At 39.6% G+C, this 27,698-nt stretch overlaps 1 protein-coding gene and 1 pseudogene across 2 annotated transcripts in view; one reads left to right on the plus strand and one right to left on the minus strand.

Moving 5' to 3' along the window:
• Nucleotides 1-2,366: 2,366 nt before the first annotated feature.
• LOC123829940 lies at nucleotides 2,367-4,195 on the plus strand (annotated as a pseudogene).
• Nucleotides 4,196-10,192: 5,997 nt separating this feature from the next.
• The window catches only part of PDK3 (pyruvate dehydrogenase kinase 3), a 57,895-nt gene continuing 40,389 nt past the window's right edge, over nucleotides 10,193-27,698 (minus strand). Inside the window, exons 6-12 of one of the 2 annotated variants that reach the window (XM_045855943.1) lie at nucleotides 24,988-25,065; nucleotides 19,672-19,748; nucleotides 18,287-18,388; nucleotides 17,560-17,670; nucleotides 14,647-14,760; nucleotides 12,875-13,006; nucleotides 10,193-10,863 (exon numbers count right to left, since the gene is read on the minus strand). In XM_045855943.1, the coding sequence (XP_045711899.1) occupies nucleotides 10,846-10,863; nucleotides 12,875-13,006; nucleotides 14,647-14,760; nucleotides 17,560-17,670; nucleotides 18,287-18,388; nucleotides 19,672-19,748; nucleotides 24,988-25,065 (632 nt within the window). In that variant the 3' untranslated portion in view covers nucleotides 10,193-10,845. Of the gene's footprint in view, nucleotides 10,864-12,866; nucleotides 13,007-14,646; nucleotides 14,761-17,559; nucleotides 17,671-18,286; nucleotides 18,389-19,671; nucleotides 19,749-24,987; nucleotides 25,066-27,698 lie in introns of both variants that reach the window. The other variant, XM_045855942.1, reaches the window with a different exon arrangement.

Here is a 27,698-nt window from a genome sequence, read left to right on the forward strand (position 1 = left end):
AAAAGAGAGTTACAACTAAATGTTAAGAGTCCTTTTAATTTCTCTCAAAGAAAATCTCAAGGTAAGAATGTTTTAAAACATGAAGTAGTTGTTCTGAATATGCATTCCATTCTAAGGTGGCCATTTTCAACCAATTTGGAAGGCAAAGATGAACTGAAGAGCTGTACAACCAGTGATAAGTGCCACAGTTAGACATTCCTTTGCCGACATAGTGCTCAGAGTATATATGATCTTTGACATTTGTGCTGTTTCAGCCCATTTGCAAAAGTTATGTACAGAACTCAAATTAGCAGGCCACTTTTAGGTTGGCAAAACTTAGACTTCTAATAGAATGTTCTTTCAAGTGATGTGTTATTATCCCGAAAGGATTCTATTCCAATGGGAAACAGAATCCTCCCTGAAAAGCCAAGAAGCAAAATTACAGAAGAAAATCAAATTGCGAGATTTTTCTCCCTGTGAAAATCTCAGACACGCGTGAGAAAGACATCTTTTATACTGACTAAACAAAGGATATTTAGGTGCAATTGATCATGACAAGAGCCTAAGCCCATGCAATCCAAGCGGTGATAAAAATGAGGCTCAAATTTCTTGGGTAATCTTGTATTCCTGAGATGACAATACTTTTGAAACTCTATCTCTAGAAATGCAGACAAGAACTATCAAATCTGAACACATCATGATAGAGTTTCAGAAATTTCTATGGGGATTCTTATCAAAGGCTATTCCCTGAGACGTGGAAGGGTAGTGAAAATGTAGTTCTTTGAATACAAAAAAATATAACATACAAAACCAATTTGATCTCTTTATTTCTCCATTTAAATAAATTGCTAAAAATAAAAAAGATTTATGATTATACTCTAAACTCTTATGTTTTCCTTTCTTTAAAAATTTCATTTTGTTATTGAAAGGCCAGGTATGGAAGGATGCTCTGTCTTTTATATACATTCTCTCTCCTAATACTCCTCTTAAAAGATCACTTCTTTAAAGGTAGAGAAATAAAAATACAGTTCTTACGATCGAATCAAACTTAGTGGAATCCTAAAATGATTATTAGCAATGGAAAGAATACAACTGTAATTCTTCACTTTTGGAATGTATAACATTAAAAAATAAGCAAACTTGATGAAATCCTAAAATGATTAGAACTTTTAAACACTACAATTATAATTTTGTACTTCTGGAAAACATAAAGTGAAAAAAAATTCAAAATACCTCTCTGTGTAAATTAAAGCTCAAGCCATGGTATTCAAAATTTAAATGATTTACATAATCTGCTAAACTTTGTGTTTTGTTAGTAATTAATCTTCCTGAGGCTGATTTTGTTCTCCTTAGTGTTTGCTTAACTAAAGTGCTTAATAAAATTTCTACAGAATATATTAGCCTCTCCAAAGATGAACATTATTCCAAACTACAATCTGACAAAAATCTAACTACATTTAATTATGCTTGATTAACCCAAATGTCACTGAGAGATTTATAGAACAGGGAAATATTTTTCAGGTTAAGTTCATACTATTTTCACTGTAAGCTTCCTGGATCCAATATTACCACAAATCTACTACTCAGATCTGTAACATTCAGAAAAATCCCACCCCCAAAAATATATTCCCAACCATTCAAACTGGATAGACCACAGGACACCAGGCACCAAGCTCTGGTGTTTATCAACTTCAAGATATATGCAGCCTCCACCCCAGACTGAAGTCACCACTTCCCAATGGGGAGCGGGCTGCCCCTGCAGAATCACCGGCGGGGAAGGAGACAGGAGGCATAGTCAGGAAGTCACATCCTATTAGGGACTTCTTAATAGTGGGAGGAGAAAGGGGCAGGCTTTCTTTCAATGCAGACATTGAATATCTGTACCAGATCTGTGCCAGACATTTGTTTGGAGCCTTTCAGTAGGGATGCCCTAAGGTGCTTTTATTTATATGCAAAAAAAGCCGATTTAAAGGTGACAAATTGGCCCTACCTAAGGGAATAATTAAAGGCATCCTGGCAGCCTATCTTTCTCTATCACTTAGCTCTGCCCTCCAAGGGTGACCAGAGAAGCAGGTGTTAAAAGAGAACTGGGAGTGTGCACTACAGCTTTGCTGTTCTGTCCTAGGGTGCAGGACCATCACAGAGAGCCGACTGTGTCACAACACAAGTAGCAGCCCGTGTCCCTACCACTGGGATCATGGGCAATTCACGTCCTTGTTTTAGGGACAGAGAAAAGGCAGAAACAGAGGTTTCTCAAGGATTCTATGACCACAATATTGTTATATTGTTATTTTCTTTTCTTCATTTTGGGAGGTGAACACGGCTAATGCCAACCTGTGGACTTCAGAGGGAAGCCTTCTGGGTGAAATCTTCTCTCCACCTCTGACATGGGTGTGGAAGTGTTAAAGAGGCTCTCCTCCTGTCAAGCATCTATTTTAACTGCAACAGCATCACCCAGATGCTGTAAGTAGAAACTCTGTATTTAAATAGTGATTTCTGAAGTCCTAGAAAGACACATGGACCCTGTTGTAACTGCATTTCTGTTATGAGGAAACAGCAACCCACATTTTTCAATGAAATCTGATTGTGAAAGCTGGTTCCTCTCATGTCACCATGGTTCTCTGTTGGCCAGAGAGATAATGAAATGCAATAGTGATTACTGTGATATGCCACTTCAGTGAGAGAATCAACTGCAGCCACCCGGCTTATTGCTTTTCTGGGTGCTACTCCTCGGGCCCACCCAACACCACACGCCATGAGCATGGCACTGATTCCTCAGTCTCTTGGGCTCTACTCTGAGCCATTTACACGAGAAAGCTGCAGGCACTACAGCGGGGGGTGGGGGGGGGCAAGAAGAAAGTAGAAGAGGTGCTACAAGAGGAAGAGGAATATGTGGTGGAAAAAGTTCTCTACCATCGAGTGGTAAAGTAGAAGGGATTCTCAGATGAGGGCAACATGTGGGAGCCAGAAGAGAACCTGGATTGGCCCAACCTCATTGATGAGTTTCTACAGTCACAGAAAACAGCACATGAGACATGTAAATCATAGGGAGGCCAGTGTAAAGCTGACTCTGATTCTGAAGATAACAGGGAGGGGAAAACTCAAGAAGAAAAGAAGAGTCAGAAAAGCCATGAGGCTTTGCCCAGGGTCTGGAGCCCAAGAAGATTATTGGAGCTAGACTCCACTGGAGAACTCACGCTCCTGATGAAGTGAAAAACTCTGATGAGGCTGACCTGGTCCCAGCCAAGGAAGCCAATGTCAAGTACCCCCAGGTTGGAGTACCTTTCTGTGAGGAAAGGCTGACATTACATTCCTACCCCTGGAAGGATGATGACAAAAAAAGATGACAAGAATTAACTTTCCTGAGTACCAGCTCCTGTTACATCTGACTGTGGGTTTCAAGTGGGGACGGGAAGGAGTTCTGTCAAGTGGTCTTGCCTTGATACCATGGAGATGGCTTGAAAAGATGTCCAAGCTCATCTCATGAGGCCAGCATCACTGATTCCAAAACCAGATAAAGGAACTACAAAGAAAGAAAATTATAGGCCAATATCCCTGATGAACATAGATGCTAAAGTCCTCAACAAAATGTAAGCAAAACAAATGTAGCAACACATTAAAAAGACCATAGACCACGACCAAGTGGGATTCATGCCTGGAATGCAGGGATGGTACAATATCCACAAAGCAGTAAGTGGGATGCACCACATATGAAGGATAAAAATCATATGATCATATCAATAGATGCAGAAAAAGCATTTCATAAAATCCAGCACCCATTTATGATACAAAGTCTCAGCAAAGGGAGAATAGAGGGAACATGCCTCAATGTCATAATAAAAGCCATATAGGACAAACCCACAGCCAACATTATACTTAAGGGGCAAAAACTACAGGCATTTCCCTCAAGATCAGGAACAAAACAGGATGCCCACTTTCATCACTCTTACTCAATATACTACTGGAAGTCCTCGCTACAGCAATCAGACAGAAAGAAGCAACAGAAGGAATCCAAATTGGAAAGAAAGAAGTAAAACTGTCATTATTTGCAGATGACATATACTGTATATAGTGAATCCTAAACACTGCACCCAAAGACTACTAGAACTGATAAATGAATTCATTAGAGTAGCAGGATACAAAATTAATATTCAGAAATTGATTTCATTTTTATACACCAATAATGAAGTATCTGAAAGAGAAACTAAGAAAACAATCCCATTTACAGTTGCACCACAAAATAAAATAAAATACCTTGGAATAAATTTAACCAAGGAAGTAAAAGCTCTATACTTGGAAAATTATGAGACACTGAAGAAAGAAACTGAGGAAGATACAAATAAATGGAAGCATGTACCATATTCATGGATAGAAAGAGTTAACATTAAAATGTTCATACCAACCAAAGCAATGTACAGAGTCAATGCAACCCCTATCAAAATACCAATGGCATATTTTGCAGAACTAAAATAATCCAAAAATACATATGGAACCACAAAAAACCCTGAATAGCCTCAGCTATCCTGAGAAAGAAAAACAAAGTTGGAGGAGTCATGCTATGTCATATCAAACTATGCTACAAGGCCACAGTCACCGAAACAGCATGGTACTGGCATAGAAACAGACACACAGATCAACAGAACAGAATAGAAAGCCCAGAAATAAACTCATGCCTATATATTCAACTACTACTTGACAAACAAGGCAAGAACGAATGGTGGGGTAAAGACAGTCTATTCAATAAATGCTGTTGGGAAAATTGGACAGATACATGCAAACAAATGAAACTAGATCACCTCCTTGTACCACAGACAAGAATAAGCTCAAAATGGATTAAAGACGTAGATGTAAGACTTGAAACCATAAATATCCTCAAAGAAAACATAGGCAGTAAAATCTCAGACATTTGTCATTGCAATATTTTTTTCAGATCTATCTCTTCAGCAAGGGGAAAAAAAGAAAAAATTAACAAGTGGAACTACATCATTGTGACCTTAGGGGAGGCACTGTGTACAGTAGAATTTGATTAGTCTCCAACTACAGGGAGCCAGGCTGTCATTCACACTCCTTGGTCATTGTGCCAGCCCAGGGGTGTCACACTCATTTTCACCGGGGGCCACATCAGCCTCGCGGTTGCCTTCAAAGGGCCGAATGTAATTTCACCTCCTTAACAGTTAAGGAGTAGTTACATGTATACAGTCCTAAAATTATTTCAGCCCTTTGAAGGCAATAGTGGGGCTGGGTGAAAATGAGTTTGACACCTCTGTGCTAGGCCCTGAAGGTGAGAAAAGTGTGCCTAGTAGAGTATGCTGGCCACCAGGAAGGGAGATGGCACAAACAGGCCAAATTAGACCTGCAGCCTGTGACCCGCCTGTCCTTTTGAAGCATGGCCGCCTGTGTTCCTACAGTAGGCCCCAGACCTACAAACCATGGACATGCACGCGCATGAAAAACAGAAATAATGCCGATGAGGAATTGAACGTTTCTATTTCTTAAAGAACCAAATTATAAAATGGGTTGGTTGAAAAGAGAGGCAAGAAAAAAACCCCAAACCCTTACGTCATAGTAAAGCTCTCATAAGGGTAACTACCCTCAGTGGGGTAGCTTGGCTAGTGAACTGCTAATAAAAAAACAGTATATACTTCTCCTGATAACTCTGATTATGTGCTAGTTAGAAATATTCTATTATATTTAATTAACACATAAATAACTCAGTGGCTGATAACATCTTACATTCATTAAAATGTCAAATGTCCCTTACTTTCAAACCAGAAGGTACTGATATCTCTAATTGATGGAACAGGAACCTGAATTAAAAGTTATCTTTCCATTATGAACAATAAACAAAAATCCTGTATTGATCAAGTTATTAATGGGTCTTTCCTCCTAGCAATATTGAGTCCTTCTGCTCACTAACACGGATTATGATTATGAAGTACATTACCTTCAAAGTTAATGTTTAAGCACCTGGACCATTGGGAAAGATGGCAGAATAAATGCATGCTTATCTTGGTGCGCCTGCCCTTCAACACACACCACCAAAACCTGAAGCAGCTCTCTGTAATGAAACAAATAAAAGCTACCACCACATACTGAGGACTCCAGGGGAGTGTCTGACAGACACAGTGAAGTTGGGCACTTATCAAAGGAAGATTCTGAAATTTTCCAAGTAAACCATAGTTGCTGGGCCGTTCACAAGAATGTTCCAAAGGATTCTACCAATGACAGTTAACTTAACTTGAAGAAAACCAAGAGTGGTGACAGCCCGGAGAAGCAGAGTATACACTCCATGGGCACATTTCCAGGAGAAAACCTAAGGGAGGTTGAGATCTCAGGTGCACCATTTGTGTGCAGCAGACGGAAACAGTAACTCAGGAGCCAGTCATCCACAAGCTGACTACAGTAAGTCCTCACCTAACATTGTGGATAGGGTCTTTGACTTTAAGTGAAACGATGTATAACAAAACCAGTTTTACCACAGGTGAGTCGACACAGACAACAGTTAAGTTCCTATGGCATCTCATCAATGTTATAACGAAACGACGTTATTCAAGGACCTGCTGAACATATAATCCAGCAGAGCCAAAGCACAAACTCTCCACACTTTTGCTAGCACAACATCTAGTGTAAATGGGAGAAGTCGGGGAATCCCTCCCCCCCAATGGGACCTGCCCACCCCAGGGCAAAGGATCCCACACTGTCCATGGAAGGCACTCACAGACAACATGGGCCAAGGAAACTTCACTTCATTCCCTATTTCCCCATATCTAGAGAGCAGGATGAAAAACAGAACAACAGCCTCACCAGTACGACCCATCAAGATCTAGCTTTACACTTCAAGTGCTAAGGTGATCGTTCAAACACTTCTCACTTCAGAGAGGACTCAAGAAGGCTTTGTCCATCCTCTCCCTGGGCAGACAGAACTGGTCCCATGCAAGCACAAATAATAAGCAGAAAAGCCATCATGATACTTGTGCAACAATAACAGAGCAAAACAACAGAAAAGGAAAGGAATGAAAGAAACAAAAGACAGATGAACACATACTCTGGAAACAGAATGATTTCAGAAACCACAAAAATGTAGACCACACTGTTCAGCCTCCAAATGAAATGAAATAAGGAGTGAAACAGGACAACATAGTGAGAGAAGAAAGCTGGCAGAGCTAAAAAAGAAACAGATAAAAAATAAAACCACAACAGAAGTGAAAGCCACATTGGAAGCATCAAGGCCTAGAATCAACACTATGGAAGAAAGATGAGGTGACAGTGATTGAAAAAGGGATAAATATGAAGGACAGATAACCGACAGCCAATACTGGGACAAACTGTTGAAGAAGAAAACAAATGAACTAGTAAGAAATCCGGTCAGGTCAAATGTCAATCTTGAATGTCACTGAGGACCAGAAAAAGCCAACAGATGTCTGTCAACTCTGACATGCACTCCAATGGAGTTACTGAATTCAAGGATAAACAAGAAATCACAAGTACCCAGAGCAAACAAGCAGGTCATCTACCAAAGGGGAAGAAAGTTCTCTCTGGATTCCGCTCTCTCAGCATCACCAGGCACTAGAAGACAATAAAGTGAGATGTCCAAAGAATCAAGGGACAGAGGATGTGACCCAAGAACCCGAGACCCAGACAGGTTACTGAACATATGGAATAGCAATAGAGCTACATTTGTAAACATGCGAGAAAATCCAACTGAAGCTGCAACCAGCCCACCAGAAGCTGAAAGCATCAACTCTCGAATGAGGAGTCTTTGTATAAAGGGCTGGCAGTGAGCACTGAGTTCATTCAAACATAAAATTAAATCTAAATAACTCTAACAATTACCTACCGCTATATACTTTAAGTTGCCTGTCTTCCTCGGTAAAACTTGCCAAATCCATTCGATTATCTCCTCTCACTAACCATGCCAAAATGAAAACACACAAAAGAAAAACCTCTCCTGAATAGAATTCTCTTGCACTACAGAAAAATTGTGGTTTACATCTTACCCTTGAGGGTTGATACACCCAGGAATTTCCCCAAAAGAGAGAATGCTAATTACTTGGTGCATTGCTGAGAGTACAGGCCTAGGAATAAGAAGACCTGACTACTCACCTTGGTTCTTCTAATCACTTACCGTGTCACCTTGGCAAACACCGCACTGCTTTGGGGCTCATGAAAAACAGAGATAATGCCTGCGTGCTCCTCCGCACAGCATGGTAAGGATCAGGGAATGCTGGATGTAAAAGCTCTTTGGGATAGACAAGCAAGGCTATGAACCCATGCCGCTTGGTTGGATGGAAAGAACCAACTATATTAAGGGGTCAAAATGAATATGCAAAGACCAAAAAGCATCAGAAGCCTCCTGTGGATCCATCCCTAATGAAAGAAGTAGGGACTTTTGTTTCTCTCCATTTTAAAGTCACTGCTTAGCACCACAAAAAGGAAATTTGGCACTTCCACAGTTGCTGACTGGAATGATTTTTAATTTGGGAACAAAGACAGTTTAAGAACTTAGAGAGATGTTGCCCTCCACCCATGGTAAATGTCTCTCAATTTTCATACTTTCATTCAGCTAATATTTATTAAGCACCTATATGTGCCAGGCACTGTTCCAAATAGTAGACACACTCTCCAAATACTTAAAATCAAGTCCATGAAAGGCAAAGAGAGGAACTGGTTGAACTAAATGAATTTTGTGGCAAAGGCATCAATGTCTATTTATATTACAACTCATATGTAGACTTTTGACCATTTGTTTAGAGACAAACCTGTCAAAACAGCCAGAGAAAATGCATCTAAGTTCAAAGAATCATGCACAGCCAACAAAACGAATACATGAATACTTGGGGGCACCAAACCGCGAGGATGCCAGATGTTCCTGAAACTCTTCCTGTGGTTACTTCAGGAGCAAAGTTAAATTCTTTTTTTTTAAGATTTTATTTCTTTATTTTTAGAGAGGGAAGGGAGGGAGAAAGAGACAGAGAGAGAAACATCAATGTGCAGTTGCTGGGGGCCGTGGCCTGCAACCCAGGCATGTGCCCTGACTGGGAATCGAACCTGTGATGCTTTGGTTTGCAGCCCGCACTCAATCCACTGAGCTACGCCAGCCAGGGATTCAAAGTTAAATTCTTAATGCAGAAAGCAAAGAGGAGGCAAGATCAAACTGGCATCAGATGGATATGAGTAAACCAGAAAGCATATGAGTAAAGGACTACTAATTAAGCCACTAAAACATTGAAAGAAAACTTTACTTTTGAAAAAGACCTGAAAGCGGGGAATGCGATAGGATTTTCCCATACTACATTTTCCCTCTTCAACCTTTACATGGAGTTTGCTGTGAGGGTACAATGATCAATGGGTGTTCTTCAAGCACAGTGAAGCAGAACAAGGTAGGAGGGAACACTTCCAGAACCTTCCTTCCCCCCACAGTGCACCATACTTGAAAGTGTAAAGGAGTAATAAATGGAGGACTAGCAAGATACTCATATACCAGCTAATGTTTATAAGGAAACCAGGGTTTCTAAATGTAAAGAGCCACTAGTTTTTTAATCTTTTACACAAGGAAATAATCATATGAAACAGCCCTGGTTGGGCCTCCACAAGGACCATCCCGTCACCCCTGTGTTGGAAGTACATCGGCATTTCTTTCACCTGATTGTGAGTTTTGAGATGAGATCCTTCCAAGGACGGAAGAGATGGGATCTTTCTGAACATGAAGGGTAACTACCACATGATGAAATGAAAGAAACACTTCCCATGGAGCTATGTAAGTGGTGGGGTGTAATCTGAACTCTTGGACAGCTCCCCCTTCTATGGGTAAATAACAGCGAATCCTATGTCCTCACCCCAAGTCCTCTGCCAATTCCAACTTTCAGCAAAAAGCAAAGGATTGTGAAAATCAGATTGGCAATTCTAAAACTGGCTAAAATTTGTGAAACTGAAAATTATAAAGACCTAGGGCATTTTTCAAAATAAACTCCAAAGAACTTTTCCCTTTGATAGTCTATTTTACAAGTAGTGAAGTACCTCATGCGAGGAGTAACAATTCCTTCGAAAACTACAAAGGATCATAATATGACAAAGGTACAGTATTAGATTGGTAAAAAGGGCACGTAAGTGTAAAAGCTCCACTTCCCAATCTTTACAAACTGGATAGTGACCACAAGGTAGTTTTTCACTTAAGATCTTTGAAACCAAGCAGCTAAGTGAAAAATTCCAAGACAACTTTTGGAATGCTTTAATGGACAGAATAAAAGTATACAAATGAATTTTAAAATAAAACCAATGCATCAAAGAGTAAGATCTAGCACAAAAGTACACACACCTCACAATGAGAGTATGGTCAGATGGCAGAAGGCAAAACTCTCCCTCAGAGAGTGAGGACGGATGTATGTGCGAGAGGAGGGGCTCTGGGACTGAATCACCAAGACACACTCAACTGGTGTCTTCAACTCCATGTTTCCCAGGCCTCCGTTGGTGGTTTGGGACAAACGTGGTATTTGGTCACAAGCTGCAACAGTAGAGATCTGCTGTATCTGGAATGCGGAGGGACCTTAGAACCCTGGGGACACTGCAGACACTTGACTCATGACAATGAGGAGAGAGGTATGAGGACACAGGAGCACTCACGAGGCTCTGTGCTCTCTTGTGACGGCACCAACCAAATCACAACCAACCATGAAAAAATTACTCAGTTGACTACTCTAGTGGAAAATCTGAAGTAACTACAGGAAAAGTTTCTCTGGCAAAGGTCCAACACTAGAATAATGATGGTGTCACGCTCAGAGTAGAGGAAAGGAGCTCAGAGGTTGACTTGCGCGAGATGATCTTTCTTCACAGAGAGGACCAAAGCATTCAGTTCTCTAGAAAGTTCTATTAGTCTTGATCTTGTCTCTACAAAGAAAATAATGGGAATATACATAGTGAGTTTATAAGCATAAGCTTCTTGATTGTAAGCAAGACTTATTCAGAGCATTTAGTTACAGTGATAATTCAAAAGCTCTTGACTTATCTCAGAATTATTGTCTATGGTTTACTACAGAAAAAGAATGATCACTTAATTACTTATGTATACTTTAAAATAGTTCTTTAGTCTCAGTTAGAAACCTGGTTAGGAATGAGGAATGACTGCTAACGGACACACGGTTTCTCTTGGGAATGATAAAACTGTTTAAAATTAGATAGTGACAAGGGTCACACAACTCTGTGAATATACTAAATACCATGGAATTGTACACTTTAAAAGGGTGAATTTTATGGTATATGAATTGTACCTCAATAGAACTCTTGTTAAAAATCTGATTAGAAAATATATTTTCTTAGAATTTCTCATTCACCTAGTGAACTTACCATACCTACTACTTTCCCAAGATCACCACTAATTTTCCTACTTCTGTAATTTAACAACTTTAATTGCCAGGCTAACCATTTTAGAATTTTAAAAATTGCTTTCTGCTAAAATATGTTTGTCTAAAAATATACTAGAAATTAAGACTCACAAGTAGTATACAACCTGCTAAAAACTTCTAGAGTTTTAAAATTGCCTTCAAAACAATAGCCAATTAAAAGTCATCCCTTTCACAGTTCAAATGACCCTTATTATGTATAAAGACTGCATCTGTATTACCCAGACAACTCCACCATCAGAGCAATAGTTTGAGTTAATTAGTCACATTGATGCCCACTATGCTACTTGCCTTACATACAGACTGAAAATGGAATCAAGGGAAATTGATCCGGGCGTTTCAAGGTGATTTAGCTTAATCTTGGCTGGGGATGGGGTGTGTGAGTGTGTGTTTGCATGTGCATGTGAGTACACATACACACCCGAGTGTGCGCTTGCACTCACGGGCAAGTATACATTTCAGATAAGTGACCAGTCCTGCTTACTGCTCACAGGTCCATCACAACACTTCCACAGGAAAAAGTATAGACACCCTTTATATCATTCATCAGAAAGACCAATGCTATGACAAATGGACAAAAATACAATGCCATACAAACTGTATTCGCAGACAAATACCTTTCTGTGGCATGATGTTAAGACAAGGTTTTCAGGTTAAGAAGAAATATATACAATTAAAATGCATTAGGGAGAAACATTGCAATGCTAAATTTGAATGAAAAAATATCAGTACAATTTGGTTGTTTTTAAGTATACAGTTCAGTAGTGTTAGTGCATTCATGTTGTTGTGCAACTAACCTCTAGAACTTTCTCATCTTCCCCAACTAAAGCTCTTGCCCCAGTAAACAATTCCCCCTCCCTCTCCCCCGGCAACCACCATTCTAGTTTCCACCTCTACGAATTTGACTACACTAGGTCCCTCATGTAAGTGGAATCCTATAGTGTTTGCCCTTTCAGGTTGGGCTTAGTTCACTTATTAGCATGACGACTTCAGGTTCATCCATATCGAAGCACATGTCAGAACTTCGTTCTTTTAAAAGGATGAATAATATTCCATTGTGTGGATATACCACATTTGTTTATCTAGATTGGTCATTTTAACTGCTTTATTTTTTCAGTTTCAACCCACGGAATTTCTGTAACTTATTTTCTCTGTCAAGCTCTATGGATGATGATAAACTGCCAACTGAATTACTTTTCAAATATAAGTCACAGCAGGATAAACCCTGCCCACTGCTGTTAAGGCCTCCATAGCACACAGACCCCTGGAACAGCAGGGCCTCTATCTGAATGGCTGCTCTGGCTGCCCAATTCTTGCTCCCTCGTTCCTGTCTGGGGTGAGAAACCTGCTGCATTATTTGTTTCGGGGATCATTTTGCTCTTCCAGTGACAAAACCACAAGGAAGGTTTGGCTGAAAGTATCCATTGTCCTGCTGGTGTATTCTGGGACAAAATCAGATACTCTAGAATAGAAAGCAAAGTAATATATTACTGTTTTGCCTTGTATTTTGAAGCATCTCTGGGCTCACTGCTGGGGTTGCTCCAATCATCGGCTTCAGGCATGGTCTTGTAATGGCGCCAGGCTGACTTATTGAATACTGGGAGCCTCTCGAATGATTCACTTGAGAGCGCCTAGTGGAAAAATATACACCAAAGGGCCACAGTGTTATTTGTCTCATATGAAATACTAACCCAAATTTGACTATTTAAAATGTCAAAAACCTTAATACGTATTTTTGAATTATATCAAAATTATACTATTATACTATTTTAGATTACTTAGACAAGCAGGATGAAATAAAAGCTTTTTTAAAGGGATATAAACATTCACTCATTCAAAGCCAGAACTGACATACACGTGACCAGAACAAAAAGCATTTGAATCTAGTTTGAGATACTTTAAAAAAATTCTCACCCAAAGACAATTTTTTCATTGATTTTAAAGAGAGGGGAAGGAGGGTAGAGAGAGGGAGAGAAACATCAATGTGTGGTTGCCTCTCGTTTGCACCCAGACTGGGGACCAAACCTGCAACCCAGGCATGTGCCCTGACCAGGAATCAAACTGGTGACCTTTTGCTTTGCAGGACAACGCCCAACCAACTGAGCCACACCAGTCAGCGTGACATGCACTACTGTTCACTGGGCAACTGCTCTTCCAAAGGGCCCACAAAGAAATAATGTTTCATACATGCTAGATTTATGAATATAACCCATAAGGTATTATGAAATATCACACCATTTAAATGCAATGACATCTAAGATAAACACTCCAAATAACTGGCTAAGTTTTGATATAACATATTACATGCATATATAACAAAATATGCGGCTGTTAAAAAGGAGCCAGTTCCACGTGAATCAATATGGAAAGATATCCAAGATATACTGGAAAGAAAAAAAAAAGCCAAGTGCTGAAATAATCATTTGTGTGAAAAAAAAATTTGATTTTGCGCTGGCTGGTGTGGCTCAGTGGATTGAGTGCTGGCCTGAGAAGCAGTCACCAGTTCGATTCCCAGTCAGGGTGCATGCCAGGGTTGCAGGCCAGGCCCCCAGGGACAGTCAACCACACATTGATGTTTCTCTCCCTCCCTTTCTCCCTCCCTTCCCCTCTCTCTAAAAATAAATAAATAAAATCTTTTTAAAAATTAGATTTTTCTAGGAGAATCCATAAGAAACTGGTACCCCAGGTTACCTCTGGGAAGCAGAACAGGATGCCTTAGGGCCAGTGGTGGGAGACACTTAGTTTTCCATTTTGTAGCATGTGCCTATATTAGCCATTCAAAAAATACCTCAAATATTCCAGTTTAGAAATGATTTCAAGTCTAACACCACCAATGAATGAAAAAGCCTGTGTTACAGAGATCTTTGCTATTAGATCAGCCTTTTATATAACTATATTATGATTACTGAATTGTAACTTTGGGAAAGCCAGCAAGTTTTAAAAGCAAAAGATTAAAAGACTCCAGTTTATGATAACCTGTCTCCTTTTAGATTAAGCCTTTCAATAGCTATGCAATTTGTTGTGAAAGTCACAACTTTGAATTATGATTTTAAAAGTCATTCTTTTACTTCTTATGTCTCTATGTTTCATTCTTTGCTATATCTATGTGTAAAATCAAGAGTGGGGATTATGTGACATGGCTTTCACATACACTGAAGTAAATCTGAGCTGATATGACAGGTGATAGATGCTATGGTCTATTTATCAGTTATTAGAATTTACAGCTTTAAAGTTTAGATGCCTTCATACTAACAGAAATAATGTGTAGTACCTTCAAGTAAATTACAGCATCTGTACCCACTCCTTCCATAGAATACAGTTTTAGATCTCCTTGAAAATATCTAGCATACAGACGAGAAATTGGCAAGCCATAACCGAATCCAGCCTACAAAGAAAAGAAAATGAATATAGTTGAGACAGGCACACATGCCAACACATTTGGTATGAGGATCATTCAGAAGATTAAAAGAAATTCTTGATTCAGATTTAAAGAAAACCCATGATTGATTCGGCCCTTACAATGATGTATATGCTCATCTATGGCAAACAATCTATTTTCAGTGTACAAAAACATTTCTTGTAGGTTTGGAAAATACTAGAAACACCGCAATTTTTGACTAACACTTTCTTAGCACTTGAAAGAACCGTTTTTGTTTTGTTATGTTTTGTTTTAGTATGTTTAAAGCAAATCCCAAATTAAGCAGCATTTGAACTGGCAACAAAACTAAACCACACCATTCCAAAGTTTCACTCTCGGACTCCCTTGCTCTTGAAGCAAAAATTAAATTGAACAGCACAGGAGTGCAAATCTACCAGCACCGAGGCTAATGCATTGAAAAGAGAACCATTTCCTAAGTGGCTTCTTCCTAAGGTTCTGGGAATGCTATAAGATTTTGATATATGCTAATCCACATATTTTTAGAGACAAGAAAAGAATTCCAGTACCTGCCTATATCTCTACATCATAGAACACTGTCAGTAACAGGTCGGGGGGGGGGGCGTAAAAAAACATCTCAGGTATTGACAAGAACAGTAAGACCATTTGAGACTGACTTCAGTAATGCTGGAGTTACAGGGGAAAATGCTGTAGCACACGCATCACTCCCTCTGATTGAGTCCACTGCCAAGGTTAACAAAGAAGGTGGCGGGGCAAAGCACCATGCAGTGGCCGTTGCCTGGGCTTTAGGCTGAGATACACCTAAGCTGAAACACACTTTTTGTGAAACCGAGCTATTTACTCAGCCTCTCTGAGACTGTTTTCTCATCAGAAAAAAATGTAATTTTAAAAAATTACCTCATCAGACATAATAAAATGAAATAGATGGTAATTGCTATTGTGGTTACTACAGAACAGCAATTCTACCAAGTTACATGGATTTCTACCATCTTTCCTCGATTTCTTCATCAGGGTAGGGACTAACTCAAAGGGCTGGGTGTGACAGGGGAGTACACCCTGTCATTTAAGGGTGTTAATTAAGACTGGTAGAATATGACCAGTAGTGAAGACAAAAATATCCATAATGGTGACTAAAATCACCACAGTAAAGAAACCAGCATACTCCAGCGAGACACCAAGGAAATTGGCCTCCTCCATTCCAGCAAGGCCCAGGCCCCTGTTCTCAGGCCTGCCAGGGACCAGCCGAGCACACCTGGGGCCCATGCAGTCCCCAGTGTGAGGAGACAGGTAAGCCTAGAGCCCTGCGGAATGCAGACGAGGGGCCTCTAACTTGGACTGGGTGAGGCTCAGGAGAGTTTTCCCACGGTGTCAAAGGGTCAATAGGGGTTGGCTAGGAGGACATTTCTGAAAAAGAAATGCATGTGTCAAGGCACAGAGCTGTAACACAGTAAGGTGTCTGGTGAGGGAGTTATGTTTTCTAGCAGCACACATCCACATGCCCAGTTTAAAGCTGAGGACAGTTTACAAACTGGGAGAGATGTGAGAGGAAGCACGTCTTCCAAAGGGAGAGGCCATGTGGTAAGCACACTGGAAAGAACGCAGAGGCAGCTGGTGCTGTAATGAGCTAGCTCAATGACCTGGGGCAAGGTACTAAGCTTATTTTCTCATTTATAAAATGGGAGGTTGTTTTTGTGTTTTTGAAGGTCTCAATCATTAACAAATAACTATGACACAACAGCTGTTCGCAAGATGCTATTCTGAGACCTGGAATAGACAATCCGTACTCCTTTTAAATAAATGAGAAAGGCTCTAGTTTTGCTCGTAGGATTTTTTTTCCCCTTTGACATTTATTTAAGTAGGTACCAGAGCCTGGTCAAGGCAGTGCCTTTCAAATTTGATCTTTCATGAATTTTCTTGAATCTGATGTAAGCGACTTCCTCTCTGCTTTCAACATGCTGCGTTAATAAACTCTGTCTTGAATAAACAATGCAAAGTGTTAAGAATTTATTCATACAAATAAAATATAATCTTACGTGCTTACCAGTTGGGTAGGACTTGAAAATGAAGCTTAATTTATACCCTGAACCATTTTTGCAGACTGATAGATGTTGCTGTGTTTAATGACAAAGGGTTCAATTGTTGTTTGTCAATTAGAAACACTCAGCAGGGGAAGAAAGTGTGGCCCTACCAGGATCTAAACGCTGCCATGGTAACCAGACTTTTCTCACTGCCTTAATAGGGCTGAAGGTTATTTCCAGACTGAGACAGAAAGGGCTCTGAAAATGCACACACCACCTATATGGTTTCTGCTTATGTTCTTTAATACAAAAAATTTCCTATGTTCATAATTTCACATCTTAATTATATAAACAAATTTGGTGGGGAAGTTCAAAGGCCTAGGGTGGTTTGGTACACAGCACCCAAATGCCAGGACACACTACAGCCAGACACGCTGCGCTGTTCCTTTGCTCACCGCGATTAAACTTCCACCTCTTCCAAGGGGAGCGCCAGGTGGTAAATGGTGCTCCTGAAGCACTCTTACCCAAAGGGAAATGGCTTTTCTCTGTACTTGCGAATAAGACACTGAGCTCTGAGTGTGTCTCAGACACAAATTACAGAAGAAATCTAAGTCCAAAGGATTGACAAAGAAAGTAGCTGTGGCATAAAATTTGCCCTCCTTCAAACCACGCAAGAAACATTCCAATTCAGCGAGGTTCACGCCCAGCCCAGTTTGAGTCCCTGCTCATGTTAACGATCTTCCCTTAAGCCGCAGTTTAAGATGCTTACCAGAGGGGCAGCTCTTGTAGGCTCCAGGCTTGGTCTAGGAGCAGTTGAATACATGTAGTTAAAAAGACGATCTATTTTACGAAGGGGAACACCGCCACCTAGGTCACTGATCTGTAATGGAGGAGGAGGTGGGGTAGGCAACAGTCTATACTTAGTAGAAGGCAACAAGTCTGTTAAATAAAGTCCATATGAAATTACTCTAAAACGTGCATGGGCTTTGAACCCCCAATGAAATATGGTTCCTCTGTGAACAGTGTAAAACGAAGGAGGCAGGGAAGCTGTGGGATCCCACAGGCTTGGGTTCGAGACCCTGTTTAGCTTCCTGGAAAACGAGGTACTAATGAAATTTAAATAAGGTACCATATTTTTCGGACTATAAGATGCACTTTCACCCCCACCCACCCAAATTTGGGAGGGATAATGGTTGTTAATGATGCTGTTGAGTTCTGTTTACATTTACATTGGTGAAATATTATGTTTATTTATGTTATTAAATATTTTACCACATTTCTTGCTTCAATTTTTTTTTCCTATTTTCCTCCTCTACAACCTACGTGTGTCTTATGGTCCAAAAAAATACAGTAACTTCAGCCAAAGATCTAATACAGCACTTAAAAATACAATGTTCGGTAAATGTCAGTTTTCTTCCCTTCCCTCTGATTCCTCAGTGTCTAGATACCATTGAATGAACCGGTAATGAAAGTGTATGTGCACGCCGAGCAGTTACCTTAATGGACAAGTCTTCTTTACCCAGAGTAACAAGGGTTTTAACAGAAGGGTAGCCTTCTTTCCTGTCTTCGTAGAGTTCGACGGTTGCTCTCATTGAGTTCTGAAATAAGAAGACCTTTTTTAAAGCATACCACTGACTCACAAACCACATTTTAAGAAAAGAAACTCACGTGAGATTACTGATACATAATTGTTTTGTGGGGGAAATATTAGTACCATGTATGTAGCTATTTTTTTCCTTCCAAAGAACTTAGCTAAATGTGCGTTCAGGTCAAGGAAACACTTCCTGATGCTTCGTTTTTCGCCTAGTGTGAGCCCCACCTACCACAGTACACGTCTGTTTTTCTTTCCTTTCCTTTTTCCATTTGTTTGGCTTTAGGGTACTCAATTATTCAACTTTCAACCCAGAGGAGTGTTTTGGTCACATGTGACAAGGCCACCGAGGCTCACTGACGTGCTCTCAATCCTACCTAACGCTCTGCAGTGACAGGGCGCCTGCCCTGTCAAGAGGGTGGGAAACCCGCTTCCCACAAAAATTAACCATGTGGCTGAAAAGAAAAAGTGGAAAAAATGTCCTTTAAGAAGACATTCTGAAAAAGCCATGGCTGTTCAGGAGAAAGCTCACAATTGATGCCCATCTCGACCTTTGGTTGTTACCTCAGTAACAATATAATTTGGGGGTGCAAAACAGCACAACTGATTTTCAGGGGTTCAATTTAGGGTTTTGCACGTATTGGAAGAAATGAAATTTTACTGCAAATGCCTTGTGCCTGTAATACTGTTACCATATATGCCATTGGCTACTGGCTAACAAAAGCAACAGCTTATGCTGTAGAGAGTCTAAAGACTTTTTTGGGGGGTGGGGGGGCGTGTTCTCTCTGGTCTAGCCATTCCACGTCTTGCTCCTCTTCCTCCGTCAGATCTTCTGAAATGACTCAAATATGTTAAAAAGTTACAGTAGCTCTCAGAACTAGAACAACTACTAATGTACCAGTACAGTTAATGCTCAGAGGCATAAATATGCATAAACATGCTTTTATTTTAATCGGGCTACCATCAATAAAGTCTTTGCCAGGTTTGGAAATGAAAAAGCATCTCTAATCTCATAAGCAAAGAAAAAACACTATGGATTTTATATAAAATGACTAAAGTACAATTAAGCTTCAAAATCAATATGTACTAATATTCCCGAAAACTATACTGTACACAGCAATTTTTCATCTCACAGTGTAAAAATTATAAAGCCCACAGGATATCAGAAATAGAATTTTTAAAATGGTTATGCAAAACCTTTTTCTTATGCTAATTTAATGAATCCATTATGCCCTGAATCAAAGTAATTTAAAATGAAGACTTCTTCCCATGTTGTTAAATTCCACTTACCTTGAACAACTCAAATAGCATGTGAAACAGATGTGAGGGCACATAAACTACCTGAATAGGTTTGTTTGGCGCTTTGGCTGAAAACAGAAACAAAACGGTCAATGAGTAAGGGCCAAAACTCGAAGAAAGTCAAGTGTTTGCATTCTTTTTTCCGAGTACCTAAAACAGAACTCTGCAAAAGGCCAATTTAGGTTGCCACCTCTCTAAAGGCAGGGCTGAGCAAATCTTTGGCAGTCCAACAAATACGGGGTGCCATCTGGTTCCTTTAGTTACCAGCTACGTGACCTTGGGCCAATGACTCAATTGCTTTCGAATCTAGTTTAGCCAAATTGGAATATTATCACTTAAGCCTAATGTTCTGAGCATTATGTAAGGTCATCCAAATATCGCTCAGTATTTTTCACATCGGGAGACACCCACCCCTAGCAGTGACCCCACAGGTCAGCAGGGGGGATGTAAAAGGCACACAGGAAACAGGGGACACTGTTTCAGTGAAGCAGACTAACAGTGATGTTAAACTGTGACAGACAAGGCATATGATGGAGTAGAATGTAAGATTCCCATAACCTTTTTCCACTAGCAGCTAACAGACAGCCTCCAGTCCTGCAAGGACAACCGACAGTCCTTGCTCTTTGCATCAGGGATTTTCTGGGGGAAATCTGAGAAATACCAAACTCTGTGTCAAGCACTCAGATCAGTGTGGGCTATAGAGCAGAGGCTACAAAACTTAGTCCTCGTGACCTGAAATCACCTAAGAGACTAAAATGATGTGAACTTTCTCAAGTAGAACACAAACTCACCCATGTTATAATTTCAACCAAACTGCTTCCTCTAATAAAATACATAATGAAGAGTATAAAGTGGAGAGAACATTCGTTTGGTGTTTAGCAGTTTACGAAGAGCTTAAACATTATGCAATTGAATCCTCGTGACAATACTGTGTAGATCAGAGAGTGGGCGGCACTGTGATGGGTAAGGACACAGGCTTTGCAGAGGCCACTGGACTGCTCACCATAACAGAAGAGGTGCTGAAATTGGACACTTGAACCAAGAGCTGTTGATTCTAACTCCTGAACTGTCTGATGATCAGCTATTTTTGAAATTATTAATATACATGAATGATTTTAAAACTTGTTAAAAAAGGAGAAAAGAACGAGTCCCTTCCCCCTTTCCCACAGTAGCCCTCTTTCAAAATAATAAATAACATGTCTTGACCTAAGATCAAGTCCCAACTTAGGCATTTAATACATATATTAATAGGTACCTAACCCATCTGGGCCTCGGCATTCCATTTCTGAAATGGCACAGAATATATCTCCCTGGGTTAATACAAGGATTAAATGAGATCATAGTGATAAACTAGTTTACACAGTTTACATTGTAAGCAGTCAATAAATGTTGCCTATTATCATCACTAAAAAAAATAATGTCTACACTATTAATGGAGTTACTAGTAATGGTTTTCGATTGTTACACAGAACCACTTGCCTGAAAATAACCACAAAAATATCCAATATTGGGAAAATAGAGGCCAACAAGCTCAAGATAGATATGTACCTTTTCTATGAAACCTCTTATAACAAAATATACATGGTATGAATTGAAATTTTTGCTCCCTACGAAACCTAAGCTATAAAATCAACCTCTTGACAGAAACAACTAATCTAGAAATGATGGAAAATGCAAGGAGTAACCACGAGTCTTATCTTTCCCAAGTCAACCCTCACTTCCAGTGGCCACCCTTTTGAAAATATCCAGTATGTGCCAGTGTTATATTTGAGGCCCTAGAAACATCCTCCTTTTATTGCTCCACGGGGTGAGCTCATGGATGAGAAAGCCGAGTGTCAGATGTGAAGAGACTTGTCTAAGGCCCACAGCTAACTTGTAGGGTCCAGATTTCCACTGCCTGGCTAGCTACAAAGCTCATATCTTTCCCCTTCAGCCATGCTGCCATGCCATATGGATGGATGCAGCAGAGGTTAATTAGAAATGTTTATTTGCTTCATGTTTTGGCAACTGATTTCTGAAGAGAAATGAGGACAAGTGTGATGAAATGGTTACTTGTCCTTGGAGGAACCCACATGGGTTGCCACAGGTGACCAATCAGAAATATTTGATACCTGATATGAGGTAACTAAAATGCTGTTATTTTAAAGGTCCTCTTAAACATATTACAGAAAAGATGATAAAGGAAGCTTACTATAGCTGGTCCCCAATATTGGGAATTGTAGTGGGGACTGGTAAATGCTGTGGTGTTCACATAGTATGTTCTGCATAATCCTATTTACCACCTTCTCAGGAATCAACATTGGAAAAGAAAAACAAATCAGGGGGAAAAAAAGGTAATGTGTCAAACTAACAGAAATTAAATTCTCAGGCAGCAACAAATTGTTCTTTTGGGTTAATGACAGTTTTACTCTTCCGAAGTACAGAGCCGAGGGGACCAAGCACAGTCACTATTGTTAGAAGCACCCGTTGGGTCACAGAGCACTCCGAAAGGCGAGGCCATGCTAGTTCACACAGGCTCTGAAAATCAACCCCTAAGTCTCTGGATGTGATCTGGCCCCTCCCTGAAAACAGTCAGGTATCATGTTGTGGGAAACACGTGCGTACTCTCTTTCATTGTGAAGCAATAGAGTCTACTTAAGGTGTTCAGGACCAACCTCTAACCTGCATCTCTAATACAGAGCTTATTAGAGATAAAACACAGTCTTTAACAGCCCTCACAAAGAGCTCTGACATTCAAGAAATCATAAATACATTACTCAAAGCAACAGGAAACTGGAGGCTGCCTATAACCACCGGCATTTATTTATCTTAGTGACGGGAAAAAGCGCTTCAAAAACCATGCATGAAACACTGCCAAAAATAGGCATAAAGCTCTTCTCCTGGCGGGGTGCATTGCCTCGCGTGACAGCCTTGCTGGGAAGGAGCACACTGACACAGCTGGCACCTGGGAACCAGCAAGAACAGGCTCGCTGCTCCAGCCTTCGGAGTGAGTGAGGCTGCCATTCATGTAAAGGAGCAATTGGTTACTAGCTATGAATTTCAGTTCCATGTTTGACAAACAGAAAGCTTGACAGTGCAGTCAGGCCCCACCTAGCCAGAGAGAGAAAGAGGGGTTATCAAGATGCTTCTACTCAGGAATATTCAAAGCCAAGTCCACTCGGTTCTCATAGTGTGTTGATTCAAAACAGCACAACTCTTAGAGAACCCAAGAGACTTTAAAAGCTGCATTGATTCCATACCTTCTAGTAGAATGTAGGGGGAAATGTCTTACAACAGCAGCCTGAGGTGTCTTCACACTCTGATCTCATTAGAGGAAAAATACAGTTTTGATATACAGGGTCCGGCACAAATAACCCTATTTGCAAGCTCGCAATCTATACCAAATCTTTTATTACAAAATATTAAGCATGTCATTCTGCAACATAACAATGTCACACTCAAGCACACCATATGACATTTTAGGGGAAATGTTCAAATTGCTGTCCATCTCATGCGAGACATTCACGTACCCTACCAACCACACTCAGGCAGGCGTTACTTCTGCCGGGCCCTGTATCTTGGGTGTGTAAATGGAATTCTTTCCATTTATCTTTCATTGTAAATGCCCATACCCTAAGACTCAGGAATTCCACTCAGGCAGGCGTTACTTCTGCCGGGCAGGCGTTACTTCTGCCGGGCCCTGTATCTTGGGCCCTGTAAATGGAATTCTTTCCATTTATCTTTCATTGTAAATGCCCATACCCTAAGACTCAGGAATTCCACTTCTAGGAATCTAATGCACAGAAATGCTTCCACATGTTCACAAATTTTCCCACCTTCAAAACACACAGATACACACACACATCTTCATTGGGAAATGATTAAATAAATTATGGTAAGCTACACTACAGATAATGTCTACATGACAATACATGCAAAGACCTTCAAAGTGGAGTGAAAAACACATTATGCGATATGTATAGTTTCAACCCCATTTATGTAAAAAATAAAGCTCTCTATGGGACTGACAACCTAGTGGAGACCTGCTTTTATTCTACATTTCTGTCTTGTTTGTGGTTTTACAGTGAGTATGACTTTTTTTGGTAACTTACAAATAAAAAAACAACATGAAAATAAAGATTCATACAATTAATAAAAAAGTTGGCTATAATGCTACTATCCACACTTCTGTTGTTTCCATCTATAATAATGCTAGAAGGCCTTACAAATACTTTCCAATGAACTTGCACTATTACAAACCTTTATAGCCTGTGTTTAAAAGATTCTTTTAAAAAAGATTTTATGTATTTATTTTTAGAGAGGAAGGGAGGGAGAAAGACAGGGAGAGAAACATCAATGTGTGGTTGTATCTTGTGTGTCTCCTACTGGGGACCTGGCCTGCAACGCAGGCATGTGCCCTGACTAGGAATCGAACCAGCGACCCCTTGCTTTGCAGGCCAGTACTCAATCCACTGAGCCACATCAGCCAGGGCAAAAAATTCTTTTAAAGCATTATTTTAGTTCGCAGGCCTGTGCTCAATCCACTGAGCCACACCAGCCAGGGCCTAAAGCATTATTTTAAAGGCCTTCATAGTAGTCTATTGTATCATATAAGTGTACCACAACTTACTTAAATATCCTCTGTTGTAGAAAACCTGGATTTTCTAATTTATCTCTATAAAGAAATCACTGTGATCACCATTCTTGTACATACAATTGTGCATACCTCTCTTTTCTTATACTAATTTTTCTGAAGTTTAATTTACTAGACTAAAAATATGACTATTACTAATTTTATGTACTGGGTCAAAGAGAAAGAATATTGGTAGCATTTTTTGAGAAAGGCCATACCAATTGAAACTTATAACAGAAATATGTAAGTGTTGCTAAGAAAGTATTTTCCTGGGCGCCAATTCAAAGCAGTAAAGTATTTTAATCTTTGCTATTTTAAGAAACAAAAATGGCATTTCTCTGTGTTTTTGTTTGCACTTCTTTGATTAATAAAGTTAAATGCTTTTCTATAGGTTTATTGTGTATTTTCATTTGTTATTTTGAGAACTGCCTATTTATACCTTTGTGTATTTTCTACTGGAAGTGTAGAAAGAAAATGTTCCAAGAACTTTGAGTTCTAGTAGATTACACATTCCTGTACAAAAACTCCTTACAGCAATACACCTAGTTGACCACAGATGAAGAAAAGGTTTTAAAAATATATAGAAGATTTTAAAAATCAGCATAATTTTAGGATCTCACTGAAATATAGCTCAGGTATAATCAGTTTTTTAGTCAACTTCTTTGTATTTAAGGTTAAAATTATTCTTTATTTACCATTAAATTCTTCAACTTCTAACTCCGGAGCTCCCATGTAATACTGCTCACATAGCATCTTGGCAGTTTCATACGCATCTGCAGAGAAAGAAAAAAGTTTAGCAGCTGCACTAATAACTCGGGCATAGGTAGACAGACAGACAGACAGACAGACATAATAGATAAGGAAATAAGGACAATTCCTAACCTAAAGGATTTAGAATTAATCAACTACTGCCTTCTTTAAAAATAGCCTTTTTGGCATTAATAGAAATACTATGACTAAACCAAAATTTCTTCTTTCAAGTCTTAATGACCACAACAACATCAACATACTGCATTAACGATGGTATGGCCTGCTCTATACTAACCACACATTTGCTTTAGTTTTAAATATTCCTATCAGGCATTTTTCATGAAAATCTATAAACTCAAGACTATACTTCTGAACACCATGCAACCTGAGTAAATTATAGCAAAATGATGTTTATTGTAATTAGATAATAATGCCAACAGTCTCAAGATTTGTCAATTATTTGTAAATGAAACATCAATAAATGTTTGCTGAATGCATGAGTTTTTCATGAACCACACACTCTAAGTTATTGCAGATGCTACCATAGCTTAAAACTGTCCTTTAAGTTAGTTAAAGGTAACCAGGTTGGGGCTGATATTCATCAGAATCTTACGAGCAACAGTTTGCTTTTGAAAGGACAGAGACATAGGATAAGAAGATCAGGGCTGTTACAGAGAGAGCTGGAAGAGAGAATTCAAGAGGTTACATCCTAAAAGATGGGGAACATTTTCAGAAAGCAGAAGTGCATTATGATATACTGCGTGTGTGCCTTTTCTCCCGAACTGGGAGCAACTGGAGGTCAGGGTTTGTCTTAGCACTTGTTTTGTAACTTACACAGACCTTAGTATATGCCTGTTAGAGAGTCAATAAGTATTCCTCAGTTTGATGAATTTGAAACCTTTCCATAACTTATTTTTTTAAAAACTGGCTTTATTGAAATACTATACAAGTCACCCATTTATAGTGTACATACCACTCAGTGGTTTTTAGTGTATTTGCAGAGTTGTACAGGCATTACCACAATCAACGTGACATTTTTTTAAAGATTTTTATTTATTTACTTTTAGAGAGAGAAGGAAGAAAGGAGAAAGATAGGGAGAGAAACAGCAACCGATTGCCTCTCTCATGCTCCCAACTGGGGACCTGGCCCACAACCCAGGCATGTGCCCTGACTGGGAATCAAACCGGTGACCTTGTGGTCCACAGGCCGGCACTCAGTCCACTGAGCCACACCAGCCAGGGCTCAACCTGACATTTTCACCACTCCAGAAAGAAACTCCATAACCATTAGCAGTCATTCCCCTACCCCAACCCTGGGCAACCACGGATGTACTCTGTGTTGTTAGATTTATTGTTCTGAATATTTCATATAAATGGAATCATAATATGTGATGTGTGGTGACTGGCTTCTTTCACTCAGCATAATGTTTTCAAGGGTCATCCATGTTATAACACATGTCAGAACTTCCTTCCTTTTTATTGCTGAATAATATCATACTGCACAAATATACCATATTTCACTTATTCATCCACTGACTGATGGGCATTTGGATTGTTTCCACTTTTTGGCTATTAGGAATAATGCTACTATGAACATTTACATCCACATTTTTTGTGAACATACAGTTTCATTTCTCTTGGATATACAACTAGCAGAGGAAAAGCACTCAATCGTGCTGTAGTTCTACATTTAAATGTCTGCGGAATAGCCAGACTATTTTCCAAAGTGAGTTGTTTTTTTCTAATTTCACCTTTACAATTCCTAAAGATCAGATATTCAAATTACTTTAAAACAATTCATGGCATATTTGCAACATTCTCAACTAGATATCGGCTCTTTGGAGACAGGCTCATACTTTTACATTACCTTCATCAATACTGTGCAGACGCCTGTTTAAGATTCAAGAGGTAAGAAAAAGAGGGATGGAAGGAAAGGAAGAAAGGGGGAAAATAAGCCCTATAGAATTTACATATGTTAAAATATGATGTATCAACCTAAAATAATAATACAAACATAAGATTTGGGTATATTCAGACTGTAAGTTTTGGTTCATTAACCTCATATTGCTATCAAATTAAAATTTTATGTAGTATTTGACCACAGAGTTAAATTCTGATCATTTTATTAAACCTCTAGGATTAAACCACTATACAGAACCACAGACAGAGACATTAGAATAGCTCTGATGAGATGGAATAATGAGGAAATATTAGTAAGAGGAGAGGAAAAAAGAGTTGATCAGTGTGAAAACAGTCATTAAAGTAGGACTTAATTTAAACCCTACAAAATTACAATCTAGAATTATAGTAAATCTGCAGGGTTTGTTCCCAGGGTTGAATAAATCTCATCAAATACCCGTTCGGTACTTTTGTCAAAAGAAACCAAGATGCACTCTTTCCGCGTCGCCTGCACCACCAAACAATGCTACATCTCCACCTAGTGACACGATGGCACAAAGCCGGCCGAGAACTTTCAGGGCCTCTCTTCTTAAACCGGCAAATACTGAAATCTAAAGTCACGTTCCCCTATCCATATACAAAGCCGAAACATCTCCACAGAACACCTCCTCCACGTATGTAACACCTTAAAGGTGTTCTGACATTGTTCTCCCTTTCATTATAAAAGGAAAAGAACCCACTACATGCGCTAGCTTCT

The sequence above is a fragment of the Phyllostomus hastatus genome, unplaced genomic scaffold (genome assembly GCF_019186645.2).
Source record: "Phyllostomus hastatus isolate PE091 unplaced genomic scaffold, TTU_PhHast_1.1 phas_scaffold_12, whole genome shotgun sequence".
NCBI classification, from domain to species: domain Eukaryota; kingdom Metazoa; phylum Chordata; class Mammalia; order Chiroptera; family Phyllostomidae; genus Phyllostomus; species Phyllostomus hastatus.